Here is a 27561-nt window from a genome sequence, read left to right on the forward strand (position 1 = left end):
GTACATTAAGTGTTCGGTGAGGAATATACAAGAAAGCTGCTCCTTCGATCTCCCTGCTGAGATACCACCCCATGTTCTGTGAAGCTGGAGTTATGATGGCCCGGGAAGGCTGGGAACAAGCAGGTCTATATAGACTCAGGGTTTTTTACTGTACTGTGATGTATGGGACATTCTGAGATTCTGTACGTGGCTAGATATGGAGAATTTCGTTTCATCTGCATTTTTTTTTAAGTCATGTGACGTAATTCACAACTCCCATGCTTATACATAGATCAGAACATAGTAATTATCCTTCACACTTCTCTGAATTTTGCAATACAGTGGTAACCTTGGTACTCGAACGGCTTGACTCCCAAACAAATCAGCTCCCAAATGCTGCAAAGTGAGTGTTCTGGTTTGCTAACGTTTCTTGGAAGCTGAACGTCCAACGCTGCTTCTCCTGCAGCCAAACGGAAGCTGCACCTTGGTTTTCAAACCGTTTCGGGAGTTAAATGGACTCCCGGAACATATTAAGTTTGATCACCAAGATAACACTGTATAGTTCTTGGCTCAAGAAACACAACAAACTACAAACACATTTGTGTATTTTAGGGTAAAATAAGTTTACAAAGGTGTACATTAAGGTTAAATAGGTATTTTGTGATAAATTTCATAGTTAAATGCAAATTTACAATATTTTTGAAGAAAATTTATAAAAGAATGTGTAAAAAGATTTGGGGGGGGGAGAATAATAAATAAAAGCAAATTAATACAGAAATGGGACTGGAGAAACTTAAGAATAAACAAATGTGACATGGACATGGGCCAGAAACAGATCGATCTGTCTATCTGTACATGTGGACACATGAATGTCAGTGTCCGCTGCCTCTATGCAGATAGTAGCACATTTGGTTCCTTATTCCAGGTTTGCAACCTTTCCTTACCTTTGCATTCTGCAGAGGTGGAAAGCCTTGGAGCAAAAGAGTGAAGCCAAATCTGGTTTAACATCTCAATATAAACCTAGCAACACAGGCGAAAAGGCCTCAGGATTCAAAACTTGAGAAACTTCAAGTCTGCCCCAAATTGCCTATTCCCTACAGCTTTTCCAATATCATTAAGACGAGGCATTTGAAAAATGATACGCTTTATGATACACATAGCCAAAAGCTTCACACCAGAGACTCTTGCAAAAAAACAAAGATTTCTTTTTCCAATGCAGCGTTCTTCACCTGTGCTGCTACATGGTCTTGGAAATAAACCGAATAGGCTTTACGCCAATATGATGCAATAGTGCAGAAGTTAGACCAGAGAGTTCTGGATTCATTTCCTATTTTAATTATGAGGTTCACTAGATGGCCTAGATCAACTCTCTAGTTGATCATTGTGGTGAGGATCATCGTTGTGAGGATTAAATGAAGTATTTAGTCAAGAGACTCAATTAATAACTTAATTTTTTGGACATTTAAAGCAGTGCCTCTGATTAAATCAGGAGTATTTTGTAAAACAAAGTATTTATTTTTCACATAAGGACTGCAGATGGCAAATGTCATCTTAAAAGAGGGACTCTTCTATTAGATGATACCTCCTAAGATCAAAGTTTAAAATTTAGGCTCACTTTAGCCTCATCCAGGGGGAGGCCTGTTCTTCTCCAAGGTAATTATCCTTCACACAAACCAGAAGGGCAGTTCTTCGTTTTGCAGAATTGTCTGGTTTAAAGATAAAAGAATCACAAGGAGGGAGAGCAGGGACCTTGATGATACCCTCAACTGGCAGCACCCAGACAGCAGACTGGGGTCACCTGGTCAAAGTCTTCCCCACTTACAGTGAGATGTGTTTAATTTAAAACTATAGTCATTATTTCTAAACGTGTGCCTGTAAATATGAAGTAGTATCTATCAATGTTATGCAAATCTATGTCCTCTTTGGTTGGTGATGCAATCCTTTTTCGGTGGCGTCATTCCTCCAGCGCTGGCTATGTCTAAATGGCCACCCTGTTCTCCAGAACAACGCAGCACTCCTCCTTCCTCGGCCTGCCACTTCCGCCTGCCTTTTAGGTGTAGCTTTCCTGCCCTACCTGCTTCTTGACTCCCTTGTTTTGCTTGCGAGTAGGCCAAAGGTAAGCTATTGCTCAAGAAGACAGGTTTCCTCTGGCTCTAGCCACCTGAGGTCGTGGACTGCTGCTCTACCCGTGGCTCCCTTCCCCACACAGTCTTTGCTCTTCTTCTGCCACCACCGTCAAGGACCATAAGAGGGCTCTGCAATGTGGCAGTGCCCACTCAACATCAACTTTGTTGGACTGGTCATGTTGTGGGGATGCCTGGTTATCGTCTTCCAAAGCAACTTGTTGTTGTTTAGTCGTTTAGTCGTGTCCGACTCTTCGTGACCCCATGGACCAGAGCACGCCAGGCACTCCTGTCTTCCACTGCCTCCCACAGTTTGGTCAAACTCATGCTGGTAGCTTCGAGAACACTATCCAACCATCTCGTCCTCTGTCCCCTTCTCCTTGTGCCCTCCATCTTTCCCAGCATCAGGGTCTTTCCCAGGGAGTCTTCTCTTCTCAGGAGGTGGCCAAAGTATTGGAGCCTCAGATTCAGGATCTGTCCTTCCAGTGAGCACTCAGGGCTGATTTCCTTAAGAATGGATAGGTTTGATCTTCTTGCAGTCCATGGGACTCTCCAAACTTAAAAATGGAAAGCGTAATGCCAGTGCTCAACAAAAGAGGTTTAAAGACTGTCTCAAGGCAAAAAAAAATTAAAATGTAGTATAAACACCAACAATTGGGAAACACTGGCCTGCAAGCACTCCTGTTGGAGAACAGCCTTTACCAAAGGTGTCATGGGCTTTGAAGACACTCAAACTCAGGACGCAAGGGAGAAACGTGCTAAGAGGAAGGCATTCTTGGCAAACCCTCACCGTGATCAACTCCCGCCCGGAAACCTATGTTCCCACTGTGGAAGGACGTGTTGATCCAGAATTGGCCACCACAGTCCCTTATGGATTCAATGTTAAAACCGTGTTTATGGAAGACAATCTTACTCGGCTACGAGTGATTGCCAAAGAAGAAGAAGAGAAGAACCATTTGAGGGCTTTGCAATGTGGCAGTGCCCACTCAGCTCTCATAGTAGGCATGATCGTTTTTTTAACTACTATTCAGAACGGATTGAAACATAACAATTTTTTTAATTTTAATTGGATTTTTAAAATAAAATGTTTTTGGAGGAAAAATCTTTCTAAATATAGTTTTCTGTTTAAGTTACCGGTACATTATAGTCCAAAGGCTAATCATCAGGAAATAAGGATTTGTTTTAAGTTTTTCATGTGTGCTAAAATTCAGTCTTAAGGGTTTACCACATCAGTTAACAAACATGGATACATATGCTATAATATTGTTTTAGTTAAATAAATAAATAGTTTAAATTGTTATTAAGGAAATGATTATTTTTTTGTCCAACAAAGTATAGCAGAAAAGTTGTTCAAATATTAACAGTTAACTTATTAAACCTCACAATAATTTCATAATTATCTGTCTATGTATTTCTAACAGTATAACCAAAATCAGTAATTTTTGATATAACTGTAAAACCAACTCTTAAAATTTATTATTCCAAAAATGAAACCTTCCTCTGGTTGTAAATATTAATATTATATTATAGCAGCAAGACCTCATCCTAGACCACTCTAGCTGATTCTTTGTGAATGGTGCGTTAGAACTCAGATGGAATGAAACAAAAAAAAATTATTGACTAGCGTGGAGATACTTTTGAAATTCCTGTTCCATACCTCTTGACAGAAACTCAAAAACTGTACTTAGCATCTATGAGATTTTCCACCAGAAAGCAGTGGAGAGAAAATTATTCCACAACTTGTATCCTTAAGAACTTCCCTGCTGGACGAGAACAAAAGTCTATTAAATCTACCTTTCTAATTCCAACAGTAAACGAACAAATGCTTTGGGGAAACTCACAAACATCCTTCCTCTCTTCCCTTTCTATACTAGTTACTCAGAGGTAAGGTAAAGGTAAAGGGACCCCTGACCATTAGGTCCAGTCGTGACCGACTCTGGGGTTGCAGCGCTCATCTCGCTTTATTGGCCGAGGGAGCCGGCGTACAGCTTCTGGGTCATGTGGCCAGCATGACTGAGCCGCTTCTGGCGAACCAGAGCAGCGCACGGAAACGCCATTTACCTTTCCGCCAGAGCGGTACCTATTTGTCTACTTGCACTTTGTGCTTTCAAACTGCTAGGTTGGCAGGAGCAGGGACCGAACAAAGGGAACTCATCCCGTCGCAAAGATTCGAACTGCCAACCTTTTGATTAGCAAGCCCTAGGCTCTGTGGTTTGAACCACAGCGCCACCCGCATGTCTGTACCTTAGTCAAATTAAGCTCTAATTGACAGGAGAACCTCTGCTTCTTAGTGGCGGAGTTGGAGGGTTTTCGGCAGGCAAAGTGCTTTTGCACTCAGTGCCTCCCTACCCCCCGTATTCCATGCTGGAGGGAGAGCCAGGTACCGAGACTAACTGCAAGGGAAGCCCGTTCCCCCCATCCCTGGGATGAATTTGCAAGGATAATTATCCTCAATCATCCTTGTTTTTCCTTTGCCAACGATCTCCCGGTGTAATGGGGGCTGCCTCCATTAAGGTAGAGTGGAACTGGAAGCCAATAAAAGAAGTGGTTAAGCCTCCATTTATGCATCAGTGTAGGAAGTGGGATCACTTCTCAGGAAGTCACATTTTGCAAGAGGCGCCTAAGCCTTTGAATTACAGAAGTAGGAAATCAAAATAGAGGAGCAACCAGTTTCTGCTCAAAACAGTCTTAAAATGTTTTGATTGCGTACTACGTTGCATGCTGCTTTTACTCATCCATCAATCTATCTATTACACACACATTTGCAAGAAGCCTTTAATGATTATGAGTATGGTTTTGGTAGAAGGGATATATAATTAATTGTTTGCCTAACGTGGTCCATGCTGGTGGAGAAGAGTCCACTCACAGTTTGTTCCTCAGGCTAATGCTGCCCCCCAAATAAAATACTGTTGTCGGATTTTCCCCCATATGAGGGAATGGCAGCCATTCACTTCTATGGGGGAAAGTGAAAACCAATGGGTGAAACTGAGAACTGTACAAGTCTCTATTAAGGCTTGGAGCCTAATTTTAGGGGTGGGGAGAGGTGAATTTCGGCTCAGTCTCTATCCGAATAGATCCACACTGGGATCTGTTCCTTTCATAAATGCTGAACTCTATGCCTAATCAAGCAATCTCTTCCCTCAAGTCTGGGAGCAGCAGAAACGGAATTGCATCATTTCACCCTCCATAATGAGCTCACACTGGAAATTTGGCATGCTAGCAACACATCCAAGACTCCACTTTTGGATGAGATTAAAAATCGCGGTATATAAGGTGGTAGTATCTAATTTCCAAACTTACAAGGGAGACTGAAGGTCCTTTATTCTTCCTTTAAAACAGCCATGGGGAGATCCAAATCCCAAACTGATGTTTGTTCCAGAGGAAGAAAATGCAAGTTACTATGCTGTGCCTGTACGGTTCTGCCGGGGGGGGGGAAGCAACTTGAGGTGGGTCAATTTGGAGGAGGGAAATGGGTACTGACCTGTGAGTGGTTAATCTGCCCTTCCCCAGTGGTGCTGCTCTGATCATGCTTGGAGTTTTTTGCAGCATCTTTTAAGTGAAGATGAAAATGTCACGACATCCAATCACACAGCTCTTCCCCATAACAGCATCTGGCTGTAGGGGACGGAGGGCCAAGCCACCGATCTCGCAAACTTTGTTTCCTTAAACTTATACCCCGTATTTTCCCGCCAGATGAACTGAAGTTGAATTACTCAAGACCGAGATTCATTGTAATATGAAAGAAATAAAATGACCAAGGTATCATATACAGTGGTACCTCAGGTTAAATACACTTCAGGTTACAGATGCTTCAGGTTACAGACTCTGCTAATCCAGAAATAATACCTCGGGTTAAGAACTTTGCTTCAGGGTGAGAACAGAAATCGTGCTCTGGTGGCACGGCAGCAGCAGGACGCTGCATGAGCTAAAGTGGTGCTTCAGGTTAAGAACAGTTTCAGGTTAAGAACGGACCTCCGGGACGAATTAAGTACTTAACCCGAGGTACCACTGTAATAAAGCACATCCAGAAAATCAGGACTACAGTGGTACCTCAGGTTACATATGCTTCAGGTTACATACGCTTCAGCTTAAAGACTCCGCTAACCGAGAAATAGTGCTTCAGGTTAAGAACTTGGCTTCAGGATGAGAACAGAAATAGGGCTCCGGTGGCATGGCAGCAGCAGAAGGCCCCATTAGCTAAAGTGGTGCTTCAGGTTAAGAACAGTTTCAGGTTCAGAACGGACCTCCGGGACGAATTAAGTACTTAACCCGAGGTACCACTGTATTAAAATAACAAGCCAGGAGAACAGACAAATGAGCAGCTAAGGGTAATTAACAACATAGTGTCAGGGCCTGATAGATCTCACCTACAAGGTGAGTCTCGCTACAGAAAGGGTCAGTAGTCCAACCCGAAAAGGCTCCCCCACTCCAGGCTCAGGTTTTGAGAAAGTGGAATGTTGCCTTCAGTATACATACTGCAGACTATGAAGGATCCTTAAAGTTCTTTTGTGAAAAGAGTGACTAATAATTGTAACAAACAAATCATGCCAGCCAATTAATAGGTTCACGATGACTGAACATAGCAGGACGTGAGTATTTAGCCTGCAGAGCTGAAAACTAACACTGCGTTAGGGAAAAGAAAACAATTTCCCTTCCCCACTGTAAGGTCACTGTCCTGCAATGTGACACAGTAAGCAATTGTGCAACTAAGCCCTCCAGAACCTGATTGCAACTTTGGAATGTGACCATTCTTGTGCAATCAAGTTTGTCACGATCATATGAACCGGGGGGGGGGGGGGGGAGAGTCATTGGGAAATAAATCTCTTGTTTACCTGCTAGTTGCTGATAGGAATCCACGGATTCCCATACTCTAGTAAGTATCTATATTGAAGGGGAAAGGTTCAAACTAACTGACATGCCATATTTTATATATATATATATATATATATATATACACACACACACACACTAATTAAGCAGTTTTTGACCATTTCACATAATTCCTAAACTCTGTGCTGGGGTGCCCTGGTGTGTCACCACAGTGGCTGAAATAATATTAATAATAATAATAATAATAATAATAATAATAATAATAATAATGGTTCCAGTTACAGATAGGTAGCCGTGTTGGTCTGCCATAGTCAAAACAAAAAAATTCCTTCCAGTAGCACCTTAAAGACCAACTAAGTCAGTTCTTGGTATGAGCTTTCGTGTGCATGCACACTTCTTCAGATACACTGAAACAGAAGTTTCCAGACCCTTCTATATAGTGAGAAGTTGGGGAGGGGTATTACTCAGAAGGGTGGTGGGAATGGGTGATTGGCAGATAGCTGTGATGAGCCTGTTGACGACTCTTAACGACTGCAATAGGTCTTACAGGAAGAAGCAAGGGGTGAAAAGGTGAAAAATGGCTTTGTCATGTATAATGAGATAAGAATCCAAGGTCTTTGTTCAGGCCAGGTTTCTCCATGGTTTTAAGTTTGGTGATAAGTTGTAATTCAGCAGCTTCTCTTTCCAGTCTATTTCTGAAATTCCTTTGTAGTAAAACAGCTACTTTGAGATCTTGTATAGAATGTCCTGGGAGATTGAAGTGTTCTCCTACTGGTTTCTCTGTCTTGTGATTCCTGATGTCCGATTTATGTCCGTTTATTCTTTGGCGTAAGGTCTGGCCTGTTTGTCCAATATAGAGAGCTGAAGGACACTGTTGGCATTTGATGGCATACACAATGTTAGACGATGAGCAATTAAATAGTCCCGAGATGGTATGTGTGATGTTGTTGGGGCCAGTAATGGTGTTGTCCGGGTGTATGTGGCAGCAAAGTTGGCATCTGGGTTTATTGCAGGCTCTGGTGCCAGTGTCCGTGTTAGGTCTGGCTGTAGTATTATTGTGGGTTAGGAGTTGTTTAAGACTGGGTGGCTGTCTGTAGGCAATGAAAGGTCTTCCTCCCAGAGCTTGAGAAAGAGAACTGTCATTGTCCAGGAGAGGTTGTAGATCTCTGATGATGCGTTGTACTGTTTTAACTTGGGAGCTGTATGTGATGACTAGAGGTGTTCTGTTATTTTCTTTTTTGGGTCTGTCTTGCAGCAAGTTCTCTCTGGGTATCAGTCTGGCTCTGTTGATCTGTTGTCTAACTTCATCTGTTGGGTATTTTAGTTCTAAAAAGGTTTGCTGTAGATCTCTTAGGTGAGAGTCTCTGTCTGTAGAATTGGAACAGATGCGGCTGTAACGTAGTGCCTGGCTATATACAATGGACTGTTTGGTATGTTTGGGATGGTAGCTAGAGGCATGTAGATATGTTTGTCGGTCAGTTGGTTTACGGTATAAGGTGGTGTCTATGTGCCCATCCTGTATTTTTATAGTAGTGTCCAAAAAATGTATTTCTTGCATAGATTGATTCATAGTTAGGTTGATTGTGGGGTGAAAATCATTGAATTTCTGGTGGAAGGTGTTCAGGGTCTGTTGACCATGTGTCCAGATGATAAAAATATCATCAATGTATCGCAGGTACAAGAGAGGCTTGAGTGGGTAGGAGTTTAGGAAACGTTGTTCTAAATCTGCCATGAAGATGTTGGCATACTGTGGGGCCATGCGGGTGCCCATTGCTGTGCCGCTGATCTGAAGGAACAGGTCATCACCGAATTTGAAGTTGTTGTGGGTAAGGACAAATTGGCAGAGTTTGGTGGCAAAGTCCTTACCCACAGGCTCATCACAGCTATCTGCCAATCACCCATTCCCACCACCCTTCTGAGTAATACCCCTCCCCAACTTCTCACTATATAGAAGGGTCTGGAAACTTCTGTTTCAGTGTATCTGAAGAAGTGTGCATGCACACGAAAGCTCATACCAAGAACTGACTTAGTTGGTCTTTAAGGTGCTACTGGAAGGAATTTTTTTGTTTTGAATAATAATAATGTACTTTGAAACATAGCCACCATGTTTGATACAGCTACCGCCCTATGCTATTGGGACATTGCCAGGCTCCTGTCCCAAAACATGATAGTGGCACTTAACTTCAGAGTCAGGAAAAGCTGCATTATTCAGGCTAGTAGCAGAACAGGCTCAGCAGTGAGAACAAGGTCCAAGAGTCAAGATTTCAAGGTATATTGGAAGGCAAGAGTTTCACAACTGAGCAGCAGTTATGGCAATGTCCCGACATGCGCACTTTCTCAGGGCAGGTGCAACTGATGTCTCCTACAAAGGCAGCACCTGGTTTTGGGTGACAAGACTGTCTCCTGCCTTTCTCCAGCTCTGACACAATCTCTTCCTGTTCAGCCCCTCCTCCTGGCTTTTCAAAGTTCATCCCACTCCCCAATGATGATGAGGGAGGGATGGAGGAGAGAGGGCCATCTGCCTCCTCTTCTCTGACACACAGGGCCACACTTTTTCTGTATGCGATCTGGAAGGCTTAATCAATTGTAAATGGGCTCCTGTGCCCATAAATTTCATCCGCTTTGGTCAAGAGGGAGGAAAGTTCTAGGCATTTTTAGATTATCCATCATAGTGAATGGGGAAGCACAGAACTTCCTTTTACACAGAGCAGTTCAAAACACAGATGAAAGTGGAGAGAGGACAGATTGATTCAGAAAGACACTGGATTTTTTATTTTTAAAAAACACAGATACCAATACAAGGGAAATCTTGAAGTTTGTTCATACCCCAAAGAACAGTGATTTCATTCCCCTCCTGGGAAATGGATTATATTCCTTATTATTATTGTTGTTGTTGTTGTTGTTGTTGTTGTTGTTGTTGTAATGATTATTAAGATAGTGAACACCCATTATCTTTGTTTTCCTTGTTTAAATTTGGATCTGAAATATTATTTTATATGGTGGCATGAGTAAGATTGTAAAGAATTTCCAAGTATCTTTCCTTTTACATTCACTTTACACTTTTGAGAAGAATCATATTTATTCTGTGCATGTATATTTATGCGAGAGTGTATATTCTCTTTCTTCCATAAGGAAAATAAAGAAAGTAAGGGGATAAAAAGAGCATACTGTGTTAAGCAACACTTAACCAGCATATTGCACTAGGAGACAAAGGCATGGACATCATTTGCAATTCACAAGAGTGCGCAGTAATCAAACCGCTCTGATCTTACTTTTAGATTAACAAAGTTTGGTTTTGCTTTTGAACCATGTGACAGGAACTCTTGAGTGTCACGGCAGAAACTGGCTACGGCCAACCGTATAATTACTAAGAGATTTAGAATTGCACATTAGAGCTTCCATCCATTGTATACGAATTGATGAGTTCCTCAGATAATGAAGCACTTGATAGCATCAGTTTGAACTGAAAGATAAATTGTTTGTAATTGGTGCTGGTTTTGCCAGCACCAAAATCCTCTGCATAACCACAAAACAGGTTTTTAGCAATGCATGCTCCCCAACTACTGTGCAACCAGTGGCGGAGCTTCATGCTACGGCACCGGGGGGCAGAGAGCAGGAGGGGCAGGGCTGGCATGCATCCCAGGGGCATGGCGTACCACCCACAGGGGCATGGTGGGTGTCCTGGGGGCATGGCATGCCACCTGCGGGGTGCCCAGCACGGGGACAGATGCAATGGCACCCCACCAGGATCGCGCTGCCAGGGGCAGTGCGCTCCCCCCACACTCCTCTTCCTCCGCCACTGCGTGCAACAACCCCCAATCTTTATTGGTGCCTATATTGCAAAAGTGCTCTGAAGGCACTGATAAAAAATGAAATGAAAATTAACTAACCATGTTCAAAGCTAAGTTTATAGAGTTGTAAGAGCCACAGTGGACCCTCAAACATGTTGTTATTTCCCTGGTCTTTTTATCATCTAGTGTACAAGAGCTATGGGTGTCTCGGGGGGGGAGGTTTTGCACCCGTGATCTGCAGAAAGCTAGTTGCAGTTTGTTCTAAAAACCCAGTGTCAGGGGTTCAGAAGGAGAGACACAGGAGGGGGAGCAAATGGAGAGTGAGGAGGAGGAGTACGAGGGGGGCGCAGGCAGTGACAGTGGCCAGAGTTATTCCACAAGCCTCTCTAGCGAATCGGAGGACTCACAGAAGGGAGCGCCGGTGGCCAGAGCAAGGGAGATTCCAAGGGAGAAACCTCAAGAGGGAGGGGCCAGCGGGGAGTCCCTGAACAGCAGCTGGAGATCAGGGCCAGCGTCTCCACCAGAGCGCAGTGGGGAGGGGGAGTCCCAGGAGTCGGGACCAGTGTCCTCACCACCAGAGGGAGGAGAGGAGTCAGGTTTGGCAACACCCACATCAGGAAGCGGGGAAACGGTCAGAAGGAAAGTCACCGGCTGGGCGCGCGCGCCAAGTTCAAATGTACAGGAGAGCGGCACAGCGGGGAGCCCGGGAATGGGAGCCAGGTCCTAAAGCCCGCCGGAGGGAGGGGCAAGACTCAGGAGGCTCCGCGTCAGAGGAGTCCAGGAAGGAGGGAACCCCAGAGGGCAGAAGGACCCAACGCAGGAAAGAGCAGCGCAAGAGGTGGAGCCGGGCTAGAATCTTAAACTGGTGTGGGTGGAGCAGTGAGTCAGAGGGGACTTAGCCGGTCTAGCGTTAAGACGTGGGTCTGCGCGCCCAGAGCTTGGAAATGGAAACTAAACTTCAATAAAGACTTTTGTATATAATATCCACTGGGCGTTGGTCCTCTGTGAGCTGGGACCTAGCGGCAGTCCTGACACCCAGCTAAATTGTACAGCTCGCTGTTTTCAGCCATTACTCTCTGCTATTTTATCTATTCAATTATTGTTGGTTCCATATTTATTGTTACAGTGCTCCCTGGGGTTTGTTTTAATACTCCTGGTTTTTAATTACCTTAAAAAGCTGCTCCGTGAGGCGACTTCCGGGTTAGCGCGATCGGGTAATGGCGGATTCCCTCCAAGCTCCGGAGGGAATTGGCTCTACTGAAGACAGGTCTTGCTGCCGCGGCGACGCGGGGACCCTTAGAAACCGCAGGCACTGAAGCCTGCGGACTTGGTGACTCGGCGGGCACCTTAAGCGCCCCCCCGACCCACAAAGAGCCTTTTTAAAGGCTTTGGAGAGGGTACGGAGAGTGGCGTGGTGCTTTGAGTAGACCGCTACTTCAGTGGAGTGAAGCCGCGAGCCATGGCCGAAGAGCGCTGACTTTTTTCCTTGAACATTTGGACTTAAAAAGAAATAACCCGTGAGTAGTACGGAATTTGGACTTGAAAATTTCTTTCTCTTTGAATTTGGTACGATCGGGGGAGTGTTAAAAAGGAAGTCCGCACCCCCCTTTTTGCAGACACTTAAAGCAAGAACCGGATAACTAAGGTGGAGAGACTACCTTTCTCTGTGTGAGATAAAAGTTATTAATTCCACAATTGACATTAGAAGTTTTGAGCTGGAGGTTAAGAACTGAATCTTAGAAGTTGATGTGTAACCCCCCCCCAGACCCGGGAGCGATCCGCGAGTGAGCCTGTTGAGGAGACAGAAGGAGTTTGACAGCTGTCAAACGAGCTGTCAAACGAACTGCTTAAGCTAGAAAAATTTGTTACCTATTTTGCAGACCAGATGGGTTACATTTGATTTAAAGTTGTTGGAAACAATGAAGAAATAAGTAATAGTAATTGATTGCTGGAGAAGGATTACTAAGTAACAAGAATCCCTCTAGGGGGGATTCTGAGGCACTACAATGGCTGCAGATGGAAAATTACAGGCCGAGTTGGAAAGAATGTTCTTTCTCGTGGGAAAACTTCAGGACCAGAGCACAGCTATGGCTACAATGATTGTGACCTTGAATTCTAAAGTAAGCAATCCTGTTGCCTGTGTTAAGGACTTGACAAAAGAAAACTCTGCAGTTGAACTAGAAGACGTGACAAAAGAAAACTCTGCAGCTGAACCAGAAGAAATATTTTCAGAGTCAGAGGAGAGGGAAGGAGGAGCAGAGATATTTCAGGAGGAAAAGGCCAACCAAAAACCTACAAATGGGGAATACAAAGAAAATAAGATACGGATAATGAGAATTTGGTTGAAAAGCAAGGATGAAGAAGACAGAGATCCCCTTATGGGGGGATTGAAAGAACTATGGATTACAAATTTGTGCAAGATGAAAGTGGGAGCCCTTGGGACATTTGGATTATTTGGACTTAAAAGAAGTAAGAAACAGGATCGGGGCTCCGCTTTCGAATATGGAGGGCTGGTTGGAAGAAACACTGATTTTACTGGGATAGAGCTCCTTCGAGACTTGGTGGCCAGCATAAAAGATTACCAACAAAATCGACGAAGAGGGACTGATAGAGATTTGAAGGCCTCGGACGTGAGAAACCCAGGCTAAGAACTGATATTATGGACACCTTTTTGGGGGATCAAAACCTGGAAAGAGGGGGGGTGAGAGTTTTTTTTATAAGGTTATGATTTTTATGTCTGGCTATTATGTTCAGTAACTAATATGATAATTGAGAAAGTGTTGGAAGGGAATTTAGGTCGACCTTTGGAAAGGATGTAATGATTATAATGGATCTGTGTAAGTTAAAATTGGATAATTAAGAAGAACTAAGTTTTTTTTAAAAAAAATGATACTAATATTGTAAAGAAAGGAGATAAGAACTTGCTGAACTAACTATTGGAATTAGGATGCATGAAGGGGGGATGCGGGGAAGTCAGAGAATGTGGTTATGAAAGTAAGAATTTGAAATTGTACATGTTTGTCTGTGTCTTTGTGTTTGTTATGTCTATATAAAATGTGAAAACTCAATAAAAAAATAATTTTAAAAAAAAGCTGCTCCGTGAGTTTCACTGACGGATGGCATAGAAATGATTAAGCAAAAACGACAACAGCATCTGAGAAGCAGTGTGGTTCAAGTGGCTAGTGTCAGACTAGAACCTGGGAGGCCAGGATTCAACCCCCCCCCTCAGCTGTAACACCCACTGGGTGACCTTGGGCAAGTCCCTGCATCACAACATAACCTGTTCTGGGGATTAAATGAGGAGGGGGAGCAGCACACATGCCACCTTGAGCTCCCTGCGGGGACAGAAGAAGAAGAAGAGTTTGGATTTGATATCCCGCTTTATCACTACCCGAAGGAGTCTCAAAGCGGCTAACATTCTCCTTTCCCTTCCTCCCCCACAACAAACACTCTGTGAGGTGAGTGGGGCTGAGAGACTTCAGAGAAGTGTGACTGGCCCAAGGTCACCCAGCAGCTGCATGTGGAGGAGCGGGGAAGTGAACCCGGTTCACCAGATTACTAGTCTACTGCTCTTAACCACTACACCACACTGGCTCTCAGAAAGAAGGTGTTTGTGAAACCTTCTTTTGACTACCTCTTGCCCCTGGCCAAAAATGAGAAGATGATGGAGGATAAGACTATCAGTGGCTACTAGTCATTATGGGTTTTGGTCATCAGAAGTATTATAAATACCAGTTGCTGCTTGCAAGGTATCCCAGAGGCAAGTGGTTTGCCACCCTGAGAACAGAATAATGGACTAGATCAGACCATTCCTCTAATCCAGCAGAGCTCTTCTCACATGATTATGAACTTGCCTGGCATCTGCAAGGCTCTTCCTGATATGCTACACATATGTAATGTAATGGCAACCATTTTTAGCCAGATGAAATTTCTCAATGCAGATTTGGATCCTCCGAAATGAAACACCCATGGAATTTTAAAAGAGGTAGGTGGTAGTGCTTTAAGCTGGCTCTCGATAATGGACCAAGAAGTAATTCTGCAAGCAAAAAAGGTTTCAGGTTGCAGAGGTTTCCAGATTGCAGTGATGTCTACTGTGAACGACAGCTACAAGTCTAGATGGCTACACTCTGCAGCCACAGCCAGGTGAAGCAATGTTTCCGAATACTAGGAGTGTTCTTGCAGTTGGGTCTTGCTTTGGAGATTCCCATAGGCCACCTGGGTGACCACTTTGAGAACAGGATGTTGAGCTAGATGGGACATTGGCCTGATCCAGCAGGCTCTTCTTTTGTGTCTCGTGTGTCTTTCATGTCATCGAGAGACTCTGTAGATACCAACTCTGCTATACAGGTATCATCTGCACCAAACTTTTGGTACCCATGGGAATGCAAAGCGGAAAAAAAACCATTCTGTGCATCACCACATACACACATTTCAACCAAACTAGAAACCATTATATAATGTTTCTTTAAAGCTCAATTTGAGCAGCGGGGAGGGACTACATGGACACCAAAGGTGGCCTCTGAAAGGAAATGGATGCTCACAGGTTCAACCTCTGAAATATACCAATTTTTAATACAGGCAACCATCACTAGCTGAATGCATTTGGAGTTGTATGAACGTTCCGTTTCCTTTCCTATAAGATGACTACAACCTCCCCCCTCCTTCCCCTTTCCTTTCTTCCTGATTTAATTTGTACTGGGCTGTATTTCTCTTGTAAAATTCCCAGGGAAACTGCAATGAAACTGTACACTTAAAAAAGAAAGGCGTGGAGTGGCTCAGCTTTCCACCCCCACCCCCCCACTATTAAACAAGAAAAGAAAGCGTTCCTTGAACAGCCCCCTCCAAGCTATGCTAAAACAATTTGAACGCAACAGGTTGCATAACCAGTATAAAGTGTCATGAAGTTTAAGCTTTGTAATGCAATCAGCCTGTTCCTGGAGCCAAAACCTGAATTCAGAGAACCTGCATTTTCCAGAATCATGTCTTTCTCTCTGTGTGTGTGTGTGTGTCTTTCACCACTCTCTGATTCATTTGACTTTGAAAGCAAAACAAACACATTGCTGCTTTTCGTATTATTGCACAAGACGGCAATTCGCAAGAATGAAATGTGTTCAGAGTTCCTAGAAGAAGAAGAAAAAAAAAACCTGCAGCGATGCAAGCTGCCAACTCGTTCAATGTCAACCTTCAGGCAGTATAGCAGGCCGAGCAGTAAAATGAGTCACGGTGAGTCACTCTAAAGCTATTTTTTGCTTTGAAAGTATTGCCAGGCACAGTGTTAATGTTCAACCCAGAGTAAATTTAGCAATGGCAGGAAAAACAAGAGTTTCCATGGTTGCTCCTCAGCAATGTTTATGGTGCATATGGGCAACCAATACGCAAAAGAGTTAAGCCAAATAAATTACGGGGACACATTCCTTTTTCATTAAAAAAAACAAAACACCAAACAAACCCTCCAAATTTTGACACATTTGGGTTTCATGACTCACTTGGCTACTTTCTCTACTTTTCTCCAATTCCAAAAAATGCAATCAACAACATGCCTCTCTTCATCCAGAGCACCATAAAACTACTGTTAGTAATATGCTTCGCACAACACAACACAGCCTTCTTTTTTTACTGGACCAAAGCATATGACTTGTGCATCCACCAGCAGGCTGTGGGTGGAACTAGGACCAATTAACACAACGATGCTTATCGCGTTATAGGATGCTAACTTGGATGCGGTAAGAAAGTGGTGTCACAGATAAGCTGGTAGCAGGCAGACCTTTCTTACCCTGTGAATGCACATGGGAAGAAAAAAAGGAAGGATTACAGCTTCATCATGTAAATTGCCTCTTAGGGTTTGTGTGTCTTCTAACTGCCAGGCAGAAGAGGAACCTGGAATCCAGGGCTCGGTTTCATGAGCAGCGGTTGCCTGGGGATAAGGGGAGATGGGAGAAGGCAAACATGCAGAAAAGAGAATTACGAAGGAACTCCAATGGCTCGGGGGGAAAGTCTAGCCAGTTCAGCATCCTGCTTTCCTAGTCGGCAATTAGATGCCTCCAAGAGGACCACAAGCAAGGCATGAAGGCACCCCCTTGCTTTTGCTTCACAGCTACTGGTAGGCATTAGCATTCTGCTCTGAGAGCATGATGGTTCCATATGGCCATCAATCCCTCGATTTCTGGCGCTCAGGCATAAAGGCTGTTGCTTTTGTAGCCTAAATGGGACCACCCACACGGAAGAGGGAGCTATTAAAAGGCTTGGGGAAACCTCTACGTTTGCAATATTCAGCCACGGGATCTGGAGTGCGAAGTTGGACGGGGAGGGGGACATACAGTGCAATGAGGACTGGGCGTGTTCAGTGACCACAGAAGGAAGTATCATGGAGGAAGGCACAGTGAACACACTGAAAAGGAGCACTTCGCACTGCAACGTTTTGCTGCAGCTGCGTTGTTAGGAGGCAGATCCATCAACAGCTTCATTCTCTCTGAGTCCACAGAGTTCCCCTTTAAAAGCCAGCTGAGCTAGTAGTCATTGTGTATTTTATGAGAGCGCGGGCATTCTGTCTGTCCTGAATCTACTCCCAATCAATTTCAATGGAAACTGAAATCAAATTAACTGGGAGGGAAGCAGCACTTTGGAGAGAGGCCCTGGCTCAGTGACGAAACACACGCTTTGCTCACAGAAAATCCCAGGTCACCCCCCAGTTAAAAGGATTTTTGCTGGCAGGGCTAGGAAATACAACAAATCAACAACACCACAAGCTGGCTTATAAGTATAAAACCAAATTTACTAGAATAATAGCTAGAATAGAGATAGACTTGTAACCATTCGAACAACAAACATACTAAGGTGTCATGTGCAAGACAAAGCCTGGAGATACTGTAAACATGGAGTGGATAAATGTACAAGTCTATCTTAACAAGTTACATGTGCAGTAAACGTTACACAGACTGGATAAATGAACCGTTCAACAAGTAGCGTAAGTCACAGAACGGCCACCCCGTGCCACCACAACGGCAAGGGTAGCACACTGGAGAATATGAAAAAGCTTTTCAAAGCTGTTTTTCAAAGACTGAACTGGATGAGATGTTTTCGATGGGTCTTAAGTTGGAAACACAAAGCCGTATGCACGGATCAATCACAGGAAGGCAAATCAAAGCCGCCACCCCGGTGAGAATAATTCAAGTGGGCAAAAGGTGACCTGTTCTCCGGATATATTACAGGGTTCGAAACACACACTTTGCTCACAGAAAATCCCAGGTCACCTGGGATTTTTGCTGGCAGGGCCAGGAAATACCCAAGACCCACTGGTTTAAAGGTTTGTTCTGGACTTCCATTATACTGGGTTTTCTGTGTGCCATGTACCCTCTTTTGGAAGAGTACCGAAATACGCTGCAAACTGGATTTTACAGTTTAACAAATTCATAGCCACTACGCTGCAATTATTCGTTTTTGAGTTACACATCATTTTACTTCTATAAAGAGCACTACGTCTGAACATCTGATTTCACGTCCTGAAGCAACATTGTGATTAGTCAAGGCTGTCAAAGGTATCTTCAGGCTATAAGGGGAAGTATGGTGTGAGTGACTTGCAGCAACCCCACTCTTCCAGTAAGGAGGGCTGGATCAAAGAACAACACTGTTATGAAGGCAGGCTAAACATGCATGTGCTGCTCTTTCTAAAAGGTAGACGTGCAACCAGCTTGCAGATACTAATAGTGATATGCAAAAAATGCATCAATTAAAATTGCTTCGTTGGGTGGAGGGGATCTTGTCTAATGCAGCAGAGATTAGCGTGCTCTCCAGATTTTGTAACCTATGGGTTTTTAATTTTATTTTATTTTTTATCATTGTTGTTGTTTGTTTGTTTTGTTATTAATATTACAATGCACATTCCTCCGTGCAGGTAATTTGCCTCTGCAAAGCACCAAGCATATTCAATGGAAGTATAGAAATAAAACAACATTCTAATAAATATGTATCTTACTTATTAACACGTTTTTAACCTACCTTCCCAGCAAAGTAAAAATAAAATTTAAAAAAATCACTAGAGTGCCCCACATTTGATATGAACTGCTGCTAAAAATGCACCACCTTTGCCCCCGGGAGGGATTTGTTCCAAAAACGTGTCAGGGTTGGAATAAATTTTATTTCAAGTACCTGCAGGTGCTTTTCCTCTTTTTATTTTAAACTGCTAGAGGAGGTGTTTTGTTTTGTGGTTTGCCTTCTTCCCATCAGAGCCCTTAAAGGTGCTTAAATGTACTTTAATAGTATACTCCATGTGCTTTAGTACATGCACTAAATAAACGGCTAAATGAATGTCAGTAATGAGTGGGGGGGGCGGTAAATACCTTTCCGAGCCACATTTTAAAGTTACCGTACTTTAAAGGGTTTTTTTATGATAAATTAATCAGAAAAATTGGGGGTCACCTTATACATGGACAGTGCAGAGTGGAGACGGGTGACTGCCGCAAGCATGATATTATAAGTGGCGATTGTTTGGGTGACTGGTGGCTTCTGCAAGGGCTGCTGTGGATTGGCTGTTGTTGCTGCAATTGGGCGGGCCTTTGGTGGCGACCAGGTATAGTATTTCCGTCTTCCACGGCGCGTGCAATAGCGTTCAGCAAGCAGGTTAGCGGTTTTCATCGAAACCAACCCCCCAACAAAGCTGGGCAATCCCACCCAAGAAAAGTTCTAGAACCTTGGGCAAACCTCCCCCAAAAAAGCTCAACATCTCTGGGCAATCTCCCCCCATTTTCTTAATTTTGAGTCCCCCAAAATAGGGGGCATCTTATACATGGGGGCGTGTTATACACGGTAAAAGACGGTACATGCAGCTAGTTAAGTGGCTGAAAGGTGCGTGCATGGGGAGCGTCTGGGGATCTCGGCACACTCAAGAGAGAGCATGGTGCACATCGCAGGGGTGAAATCTCGCCGGATTTTGCTTGTTCCCATCTCTTTACTGCAGCACTACCCCACCAGCTCAGGGGTGGATATTAGACAAAAACTCAAAGGTAATTATGTAGATAGATTTACCAGAGCTAAACGAGATTGCCAAACAATTACACATTATTACGAATGCCAGCTAAAGAAGTGCTTTCTTGCTTGGCATGCTAATGCGCCGCCTTTATTCATTAGACTTAAGCTCCAGTAATTATTATTTGCAGCCTAGAGTGAGATAAAGTAATCAAGCAGCTATTGCTTATTGCTCTTCTGACTGTGGGAAGAAGCTTCCTACACAACTTCTGGTTATGAGTCTAGACGTAAATTAAAGGCTCTAATCCTATGTGCACGTACCAGAGAGCGGGTCCCCATTGAAATTAGGGAGGTTTACTTCTGAGCAAACATGCACTGCAAGAAAGGGGCAGTGAATCCTGCCCCTCTCCAAATTATATTTATTTTACTCAGATTCAGGGCAACTGAAAGTCACTATTCTCCAGAAGCACCAAGAGATTGTTTATTTAAGCACCTACTGTCTTGGCCTGGACGTAAGCCTCACTTTCCCCCCAAAAGTTAAAAGTGCGGCTTATATTTGCGGCCTTAAGGTATGCAGCACCCTTATATTCAGGTGCGGCTTATATTTGGGCCAATACGGTATATATCATTTTGCCTTCCTGCTGTGCCATAAGGCAGAAGAGCTTTTAATAGAGGTTCCCATCTCTACATCAGATGAAGACAATTTTATCTGCCTGAACTGTTCGGCGAACATCTCTCCAAAGAACAGTAACTCTCAATTTTATTCTTGTGACTGCTGGATGATTTGAAGTTTGGTTTACTGTTTTATACTTCTTTCCTAAATTAGCTGTTTTGGTCTACATCTCTACTTTTGACAGTGCTTTCTTTGTATTTCTACTTCCAGGGTCTTTGGGTTTTACAGATGTCCTCTAGAGGGTAGAGGGAGGTCCAATCTCTGATGCCCCCTTCCCAGCGACTTTCTGAATGGGCTGTCATCAGTACTCCTCAAAGCAGAGGAAGAAGAGAAGAGGAGTTTGGATTTGATATCCCGCTTTATCACTACCCGAAGGAGTCTCAAAGCAGCTAACAATCTCCTTTCCCTTCCTCCCCCACAACAAACACTCTGTGAGGTGAGTGGGGCTGAGAGACTTCAAAGAAGTGTTCCTAGTCCAAGGTCACCCAGCAGCTGCATGTGGAGGAGCAGGGAATCGAACCCGGTTCACCAGATTACGAGTCCACCGCTCTTAACCACTATACCATGCTGGACATGTCAGGGAAGGGCTTTTGACCCACTAAATGCAAAGCCCACTCAGTATTATGATGTGAGCGCTGACTTCATCTAAGGCGAGACCTTGTGCAGTGCTCAGGATGAGCTATAGGAGAGCAGAGAACGGATGTTGCTTCAGCAACAACCTGCCTTCAAGCGAGTCATGTCTAGGAGCAGCAATTACATCTCCTGCAAGCCCTGCCTTTACTGAAAGATGCCTCTTCAGTTTAGGGCAGGGGTCAGCATACTTTTTCAGCAGGGGGCCGGTCCACTGTCCCTCAGACATTGTGGGGGGCCGGACTATATTTTTTTTGGGGGGGGGAATGAATGAATTCCTATGCCCCACAAATAACCCAGAGATGCATTTTAAATAAAAGCACACATTCTACTCATGTAAAAACCCGCTGATTCCTGGAGCGTCCACAAGCTGGATTTAGAAGGCGATTGGGCTGGATCCATTCCCCGGGCCTTAGTTTGCCTACCCATGGTTTCGGGAGCCCAGCCTGCTCCAGCACTCTTTTACTCCAATAGAGTATCAGGGAAACTTTATGCAAAAAGAAGGCTTTAAAAATGCACGCCACTCTCTCCCTTTACTGATAAGCCTTCTCCTCCCATTTGCTTGCATCCCCCAAAATGGAGAATGTCTCTGTGAGCAACTTCAAATTCTACCCATTCCTGCAAAGCAATGCAAAAATATGGCCAAATATTCTGCACTAATTTTTAATCTCCCTTACCCCATAACCTCAAGCAATCTGAGCACCCTTAAACAAAGCAGCTAACAATTATAATGAACCAACCATATATTTCCCAAGGCAGCCACCCTATGCACAATTATACACATTTAAAATATATCTTTAAAAGAAATGGAACTTGCCTTTGTATAACCAACCAGATGGAGGAATGCAGCCTGATAATGACTTAGAAACTGGGACTCTTAAAACAACTGAAAGCTAAGAACCATTCAATATTCAACTGTTGGGGTTTCTTGTACAAATTTGTATGTTCCTTAAAACTGGACATCACATGCTACCTTGAGAGACATGACACTTAAAAAAAAAAGTTTCAGAGTGCAGATCTTCTAAGCTTATCAGAAATTCAGATGCAATCTCCAGCATCTGAAATATGTATGATGTTTCTGGTGAGTGCAAGCCAGCCCGGTCACAAGAGGTAATGATTTTGTAACCCAACCAAGTTGCACAAATGAATTACTTATACAGTCAAGAAATATGGGAACAGGATGATCTGATGAAGTGGTGCTGGTGGGGAAATGCAATTGCTCCACCACTAAGCCTCAGCAAGCATAATGCTCGGCTGAGAAGTTCCCAAAGGCTTCTTCCGTGCAAGCATAATAAAAGTCACTCAGTCACAACGCTGCCGGTCAAGGGGTTGGAGGCCCCTTGCATTCCAGCTAGATGGGTTTTCTCTGAGTTGCTGCCTGAGAATGCGACTGTTAGGGAGAAACTCGCCCAATCAATTCCAATTTACGAGATACAATACAGGACTGCTGCTTCTGGAGGAGCAGAAAGAAAGTTTTGGCTAACCTAGGGACTTGGTAGCACATAAGCGACTGCAGAGGGGATGCTGGAAGTCACCCTTCCAGCTGGAGTTGGGACGCCGACCAGTCCACTGACCGCCAGTTATCTATTGTGAAACATTCCACGAAGTGTTAAGAAAGTCCTTGTGTAAGTAAGCAGGCTTCCTTTTGCATTGATTACAGCATGGGGTCATCTGATAGCAGTGGCAAGGGGTGAGGGCCCTTTGCTCCTGGGCCATGCAGGAGGCACACAAACACAGGGCGGTGTACACATACACTGTCAACCACATTTAGGAGCAAAGGAAGGGCAGGATCTGCCCTCTTGATCCTTTCCCCTTCCTCACTTAAGCCACACTCCCTAGCTTTTCCTTGTGGCCATTTTCTTAACTGCTAGCATCACTCACATGAAACCACGTGAAGCAAGCACACACACAAGCACACAAAAACATCAACTTAGTGGCGCAGGTCTAGAGATGCAACAAGACCGCCACCCTCTCGGCCTCGCTGATGTGGTCCAAAAGAAAGCAGAGCAATACGTTTGGCACCAGCTTGGCTGCAGGAGCTGCTGGAAGGAAGCGTACAAGGCGCCATCCAACCGCCTTAGGGACTCCACCCCATTTTTGTGTAGGATTTACTCCTTAACCTTTTCTTGGATGGGCTTCCATCTACCTTGGCAGACTGATAGGCCCCATGTGCCCCTCACTTCCCTCTACAGCAAGTGCAGAAACCACGTTCTTGACCATTGGACCATTGGCCTTCTCCACTCAACCCACCGGAGCCTATCTTCTCATGTAGGAGAAGTCCCTAACTCACCGAGGTTTTGAGAACCATTGGCTGCGCTCACCTGGTTTAGTCAGCCAGACGAAGCAGTTTCCAGGGTGTGGCCACTGTCACATGCTGACATCTTCTAGGGGCCACAGGTGAGAGCTTAATGCAGGATGAGGACCAAAGGTGAACAAACTACCGCAGTACGAGCACAATGTGTCTCCCACCAAAGCTACTACCCCTCCCCTAAGACCCCATATATTATTAATATTATTTTATTATTAAAAATAGTTTATTATAAAATGTAACTTATATATTACAGTCTTACCTCCAGGATAAGTATTTTCAGGTTGCGCGCTGCGGTAACCCAAAAGTAATGGAGTGTGTTACTTCCGGGTTTCACCACTCGCACATGCGCAGACGGTCAAAATGCGCATGCGCAGAAGCAGCAAAATCATGACCCGCGCACTCGCAGACGCGGGTTGCGTTCGCTTCTGGATGCGAACAGGGCTCCGGAACGGATCCTGTTCGCATCCAAAGGTACCACTGTATTAGTAATAATTTTACTAGTTGCCATATTTATTAGTCACATGTGTGCAAAAATAATAAAGCAAAACATGTAAAAGCACCACTACACAGAAACGAAAATGCTCACCTGACAACATATTTAAAGGGGACAAGTCCTATCCACCACCACCCCCCACTTAAAAGATGAGCACAACAAAGGCACAGAGAGACAGCAACAGCACCAGGGGGACTTCCCTTATATTGCAATACTCATGTGTGGGCTCTGGAATGTGCAAAGAAGGGCTGTGGAATCTTCACCTTATAGTTAAGGGCATCTGGTGCCCTGGGAACTCCAGAATCCCAGGTCTCCTTACACCCGCGATACGGCCATTGCACCATTGAAGGAACTGAGCAGGAGGTGATGCCACGACAAGAGGCCTTCAGCGAGGCCTCCTTGCTGATGCTGCCAAGAAAGTATGTAAAGAAAGGGGCGGCAGTTGCAAGGAGGACTTGAGATCCAGCTGCACTAGGGCAAAACCCATGGAGCTCTGCTGCCTAGTAGGTGGAGGCTGAAATGACTCCTAAATAATCCTGGCACCACATCCCTCTTCGTGACACCAGATCTGAATGCGATTACAAGGCTCTTTTGCAAGCTGCCATGAGAAGCTTTCGCAGCATAAAGCAGCATATAAGTATTCGGAACCTGCAATTGCTCCTTCGCGCTCTGAGCTAGAAATTATAATTCAGTGGCAATTTCCTTTCTAGGAACGCCTTCCGCCCAAGGAAGAATCCACCCATCAGATATCCCAATCACATTGTGGAGGTTTCCAAGACATTTTTGATGATGTAGAAGAAGAAGAAAAATCCAGCCCTCACATGGCATGCCAGCCAAGTCAACTGGGCCTCCTAACTGCACCTTGTGACCTGGGAGTTCATCCTGGGACTCCCCCTGGAGCTCTGCATGAGACAAGAAGGTTCAGTCCTGGTAGTCAGGCTGCCTTTCAGGGAATCTTCTTCAGGGTTTCCTAGAGCTGTCAGTATCAAACCCCCTGGAGTGGGTGGGACTGTGCAGGAGATGAACAAAGTCCTAGGGAAAAGGACTAAGGAGGGGGGAATACGTTTGTGAGGTATAGTGGGATGAATTTAATTAGCCTCAGAAATAAAGGACACGGGGGCAAGGTATACAGAGTGTGTGCCTTACGATGACAAGGCGGAACATCTGCATTTAATAAGATATATTTTACATTTTATGATTGCTAGCAATAGGGATGGATAGTTAACAAATGTTAGTCGTATATTGGTATTTCCTGACTTGGTATTTCATTTGCATTCCGAAGAATCTGGGTTGGGGTCCACAGCAACTATGTAAGCTCATCGAGGGCTCAATAAACTCAGGAGAAGCTTACAAGGAAACCTGGAGTTCCCTGGAGCACATTTTGAGAGCAAGCTGAATTAGGCCATAAGGGATTTTAATAGGCTGCAGCCTTACATGCTCCTTATGCCCAATCCGAAAACCTGGGAACAGACACTGTAAGCATTTTCCAACAATATAGTTCCATGATTAAAGCAAAGGTCTCCTTAGGATTGCAACATATCCTGGGTTGTGAAACTGGAGCAATTTGTTAAGAGTGACAAAATGAAAACAGCTTACCTAATCCTTCTTTAAAAGATCCTATCAAAACGAGAATATAGCATAAGTGTAAAAGAAAAAAAAAGCTCGACTTCAAACATAAAAAAGGGATGTGAAGCAAGATTTGCATTGCATATGCATGCAAATAAGCCCAGCACCGTGAGAGAGACTCAAGAAGGGGGGGGGGGGAGGAATCACTGCTTATCACCTACTGTGTTATGTTTTGCTGCATGCAGTGAAAACTTTCATTCAGTCCTAGGGAAGAAATGCAAATCACAGATTGCTCCCCAATTGCTGCCTTTTGTACTTTAAACAATTCACTAGCAGATTAAAAAGGAAAAAGAAAACTGGTCTTCTGCAGAATGCATTTTAAGTTTACCTATTAATTCAAACTAAGCATATCGCATAAATCTCTGGCACACTTTATAAACGGGTGAGATCAACGAACAGGGAACAGGAGCTCCAGCATGGTTCCCAATCACAAAGTTTGGCTGGGGAATTTTGGCAATATCCTGTTTCACCCTAGCTCACCCTGAGGGGCAGCCTGGTGGGAAGGACGCAGGGAGATCAAATTCCTATTTTGCTGGGAACCTCACCTGAGAGTCGCTTCCCTGCTCAAGGTTCACAGTGAGAGACAGAGCTGAGAGAAGGGGATCAGCTGCTTGTACCTTCTCAGAACTCTCCAAGTATGGTGATAAAGAAAAGACTTACACTGCGCCTTCATTTGCCTGAGCTGCTCCTTAAAGTGGACATATTTCTCATTTCCCTGCAAGTCAAGGTCACTGTTTCCGCTTTCCAAGGCTTCAAACTTCTCTTCAACTACATTTTTCAAATCCGGCAATGTTTCTGGCTTGTCTCGCTTTAGCTGTGGAAAAACAGAGATAAAATAAACACTTAGATTAATAAATAAATAGCCGTAATCTTGTGACTCGCCAGAGCACATCGTGCTTCTCGTCCCATTTTAAAGAGGAGAGGGAGCAGCTATACTTGAAGTACAGGTAAATTTATGAGACTTTCCTCTGTATTCAGCTCCATCTAAAATCCTATTAAACTCTGGAATTGAAAGCGGGCAGAAGTGGTTATTTATATATTCTGCAGTTGTCATTAAAATCTGATTACTGCATTACGGTTATGGACTGGTTCCTGATCAGAATGAAAACCCTGGAAAGACAGTAAAATTTAGCTACACACAGAACGGTGGCACATAAAGGTGTTAAGAGACCCACTTAGCATTACAGTTGCATTCACACCTTAAGGCTATTAAAGGTGAAACAGAGAACAGAACAGAACAGAAAATGTCACCAGAAATGAAATATTTTCAATAGTAATTTATAAACTGGGTGCACAACAGCACATTAAAGGTAAAGGGACCCCTGACCATTAGGTCCAGTCACGGCCAACTCTGGGGTTGCGGCGCTCATCTCGCTTTACTGGCCGAGGGAGCCGGCGTACAGCTTCCGGGTCATGTGGCCAGCATGACTAAGCCACTTCTGGCGAACCAGAGTAGCGCACGGAAACGCCGTTTACCTTCCCGCCGGAATGGTACCTGCTTATCTACTTGCACTGGTGTGCTTTCAAACTGCTAGGTTGGCAGGAGCATGGACCAAGCAACGGGAGCTCACCCCGTCGCGGGGATTCAAACCGCTGACCTTCTGATCGGCAAGTCCTAGGCTCAGTGGTTTAACCCACAGCGCCACCCACGTCCCTTCAACAGCACATTCGATTGCCACAAAAAGCACTTGAAGTCTTGCTTGGGGGGGAAAGGATAGCCATTGTATTGGATGAATCCACCATGTTCAGCCTTCATCAATCTGACTCCCTTCATAGGTTGTTGCACTACTAATTCCCATCATTCCCAGTCAGCATGGTCAATGGGAAAGGCTGGACCACCCTCCTTCACCTCAGAGCAGAGAGGTCCAATGTGGTCCTGACTCTTTCTCTCTATGGACTTGTCAGACATAAGTGAGTAAAAAGGATGGCCTGATCCAGCAGGTATAGGTATACATTCACAGGTATAGGAGCATCCCAAAAGCACCATCTCTGGCTGGAAAGCACAATCACATCCCTGAGTCCTTAGCTGACGAGATGAGATGGCAAAGATCTTAGCAAAGATATACTGAAGTTTCAAGGGTGCCTGCACACTGTTCCAGGGAAAATCAAAGGGATTGGCTTTCTAGCTACAGAGTGAGCTTAAA

At 44.3% G+C, this 27561-nt stretch overlaps 1 protein-coding gene across 2 annotated transcripts in view; it reads right to left on the reverse strand.

Moving 5' to 3' along the window:
• Positions 1–27561, reverse strand: part of NSMCE2 (NSE2 (MMS21) homolog, SMC5-SMC6 complex SUMO ligase) — a 204455-nt gene that overhangs the window by 93004 nt on the left and 83890 nt on the right. For both annotated transcript variants that reach the window (XM_083749464.1, XM_083749463.1), the window contains exon 4: positions 26078–26231. In XM_083749464.1, the coding sequence (XP_083605590.1) occupies positions 26078–26231 (154 nt within the window). The remainder of the gene's footprint in view (positions 1–26077; positions 26232–27561) is intronic.

This window comes from Podarcis gaigeae, assembly GCF_964106915.1.
Source record: "Podarcis gaigeae genome assembly, chromosome: 7".
Classification (NCBI taxonomy): domain Eukaryota; kingdom Metazoa; phylum Chordata; class Lepidosauria; order Squamata; family Lacertidae; genus Podarcis; species Podarcis gaigeae.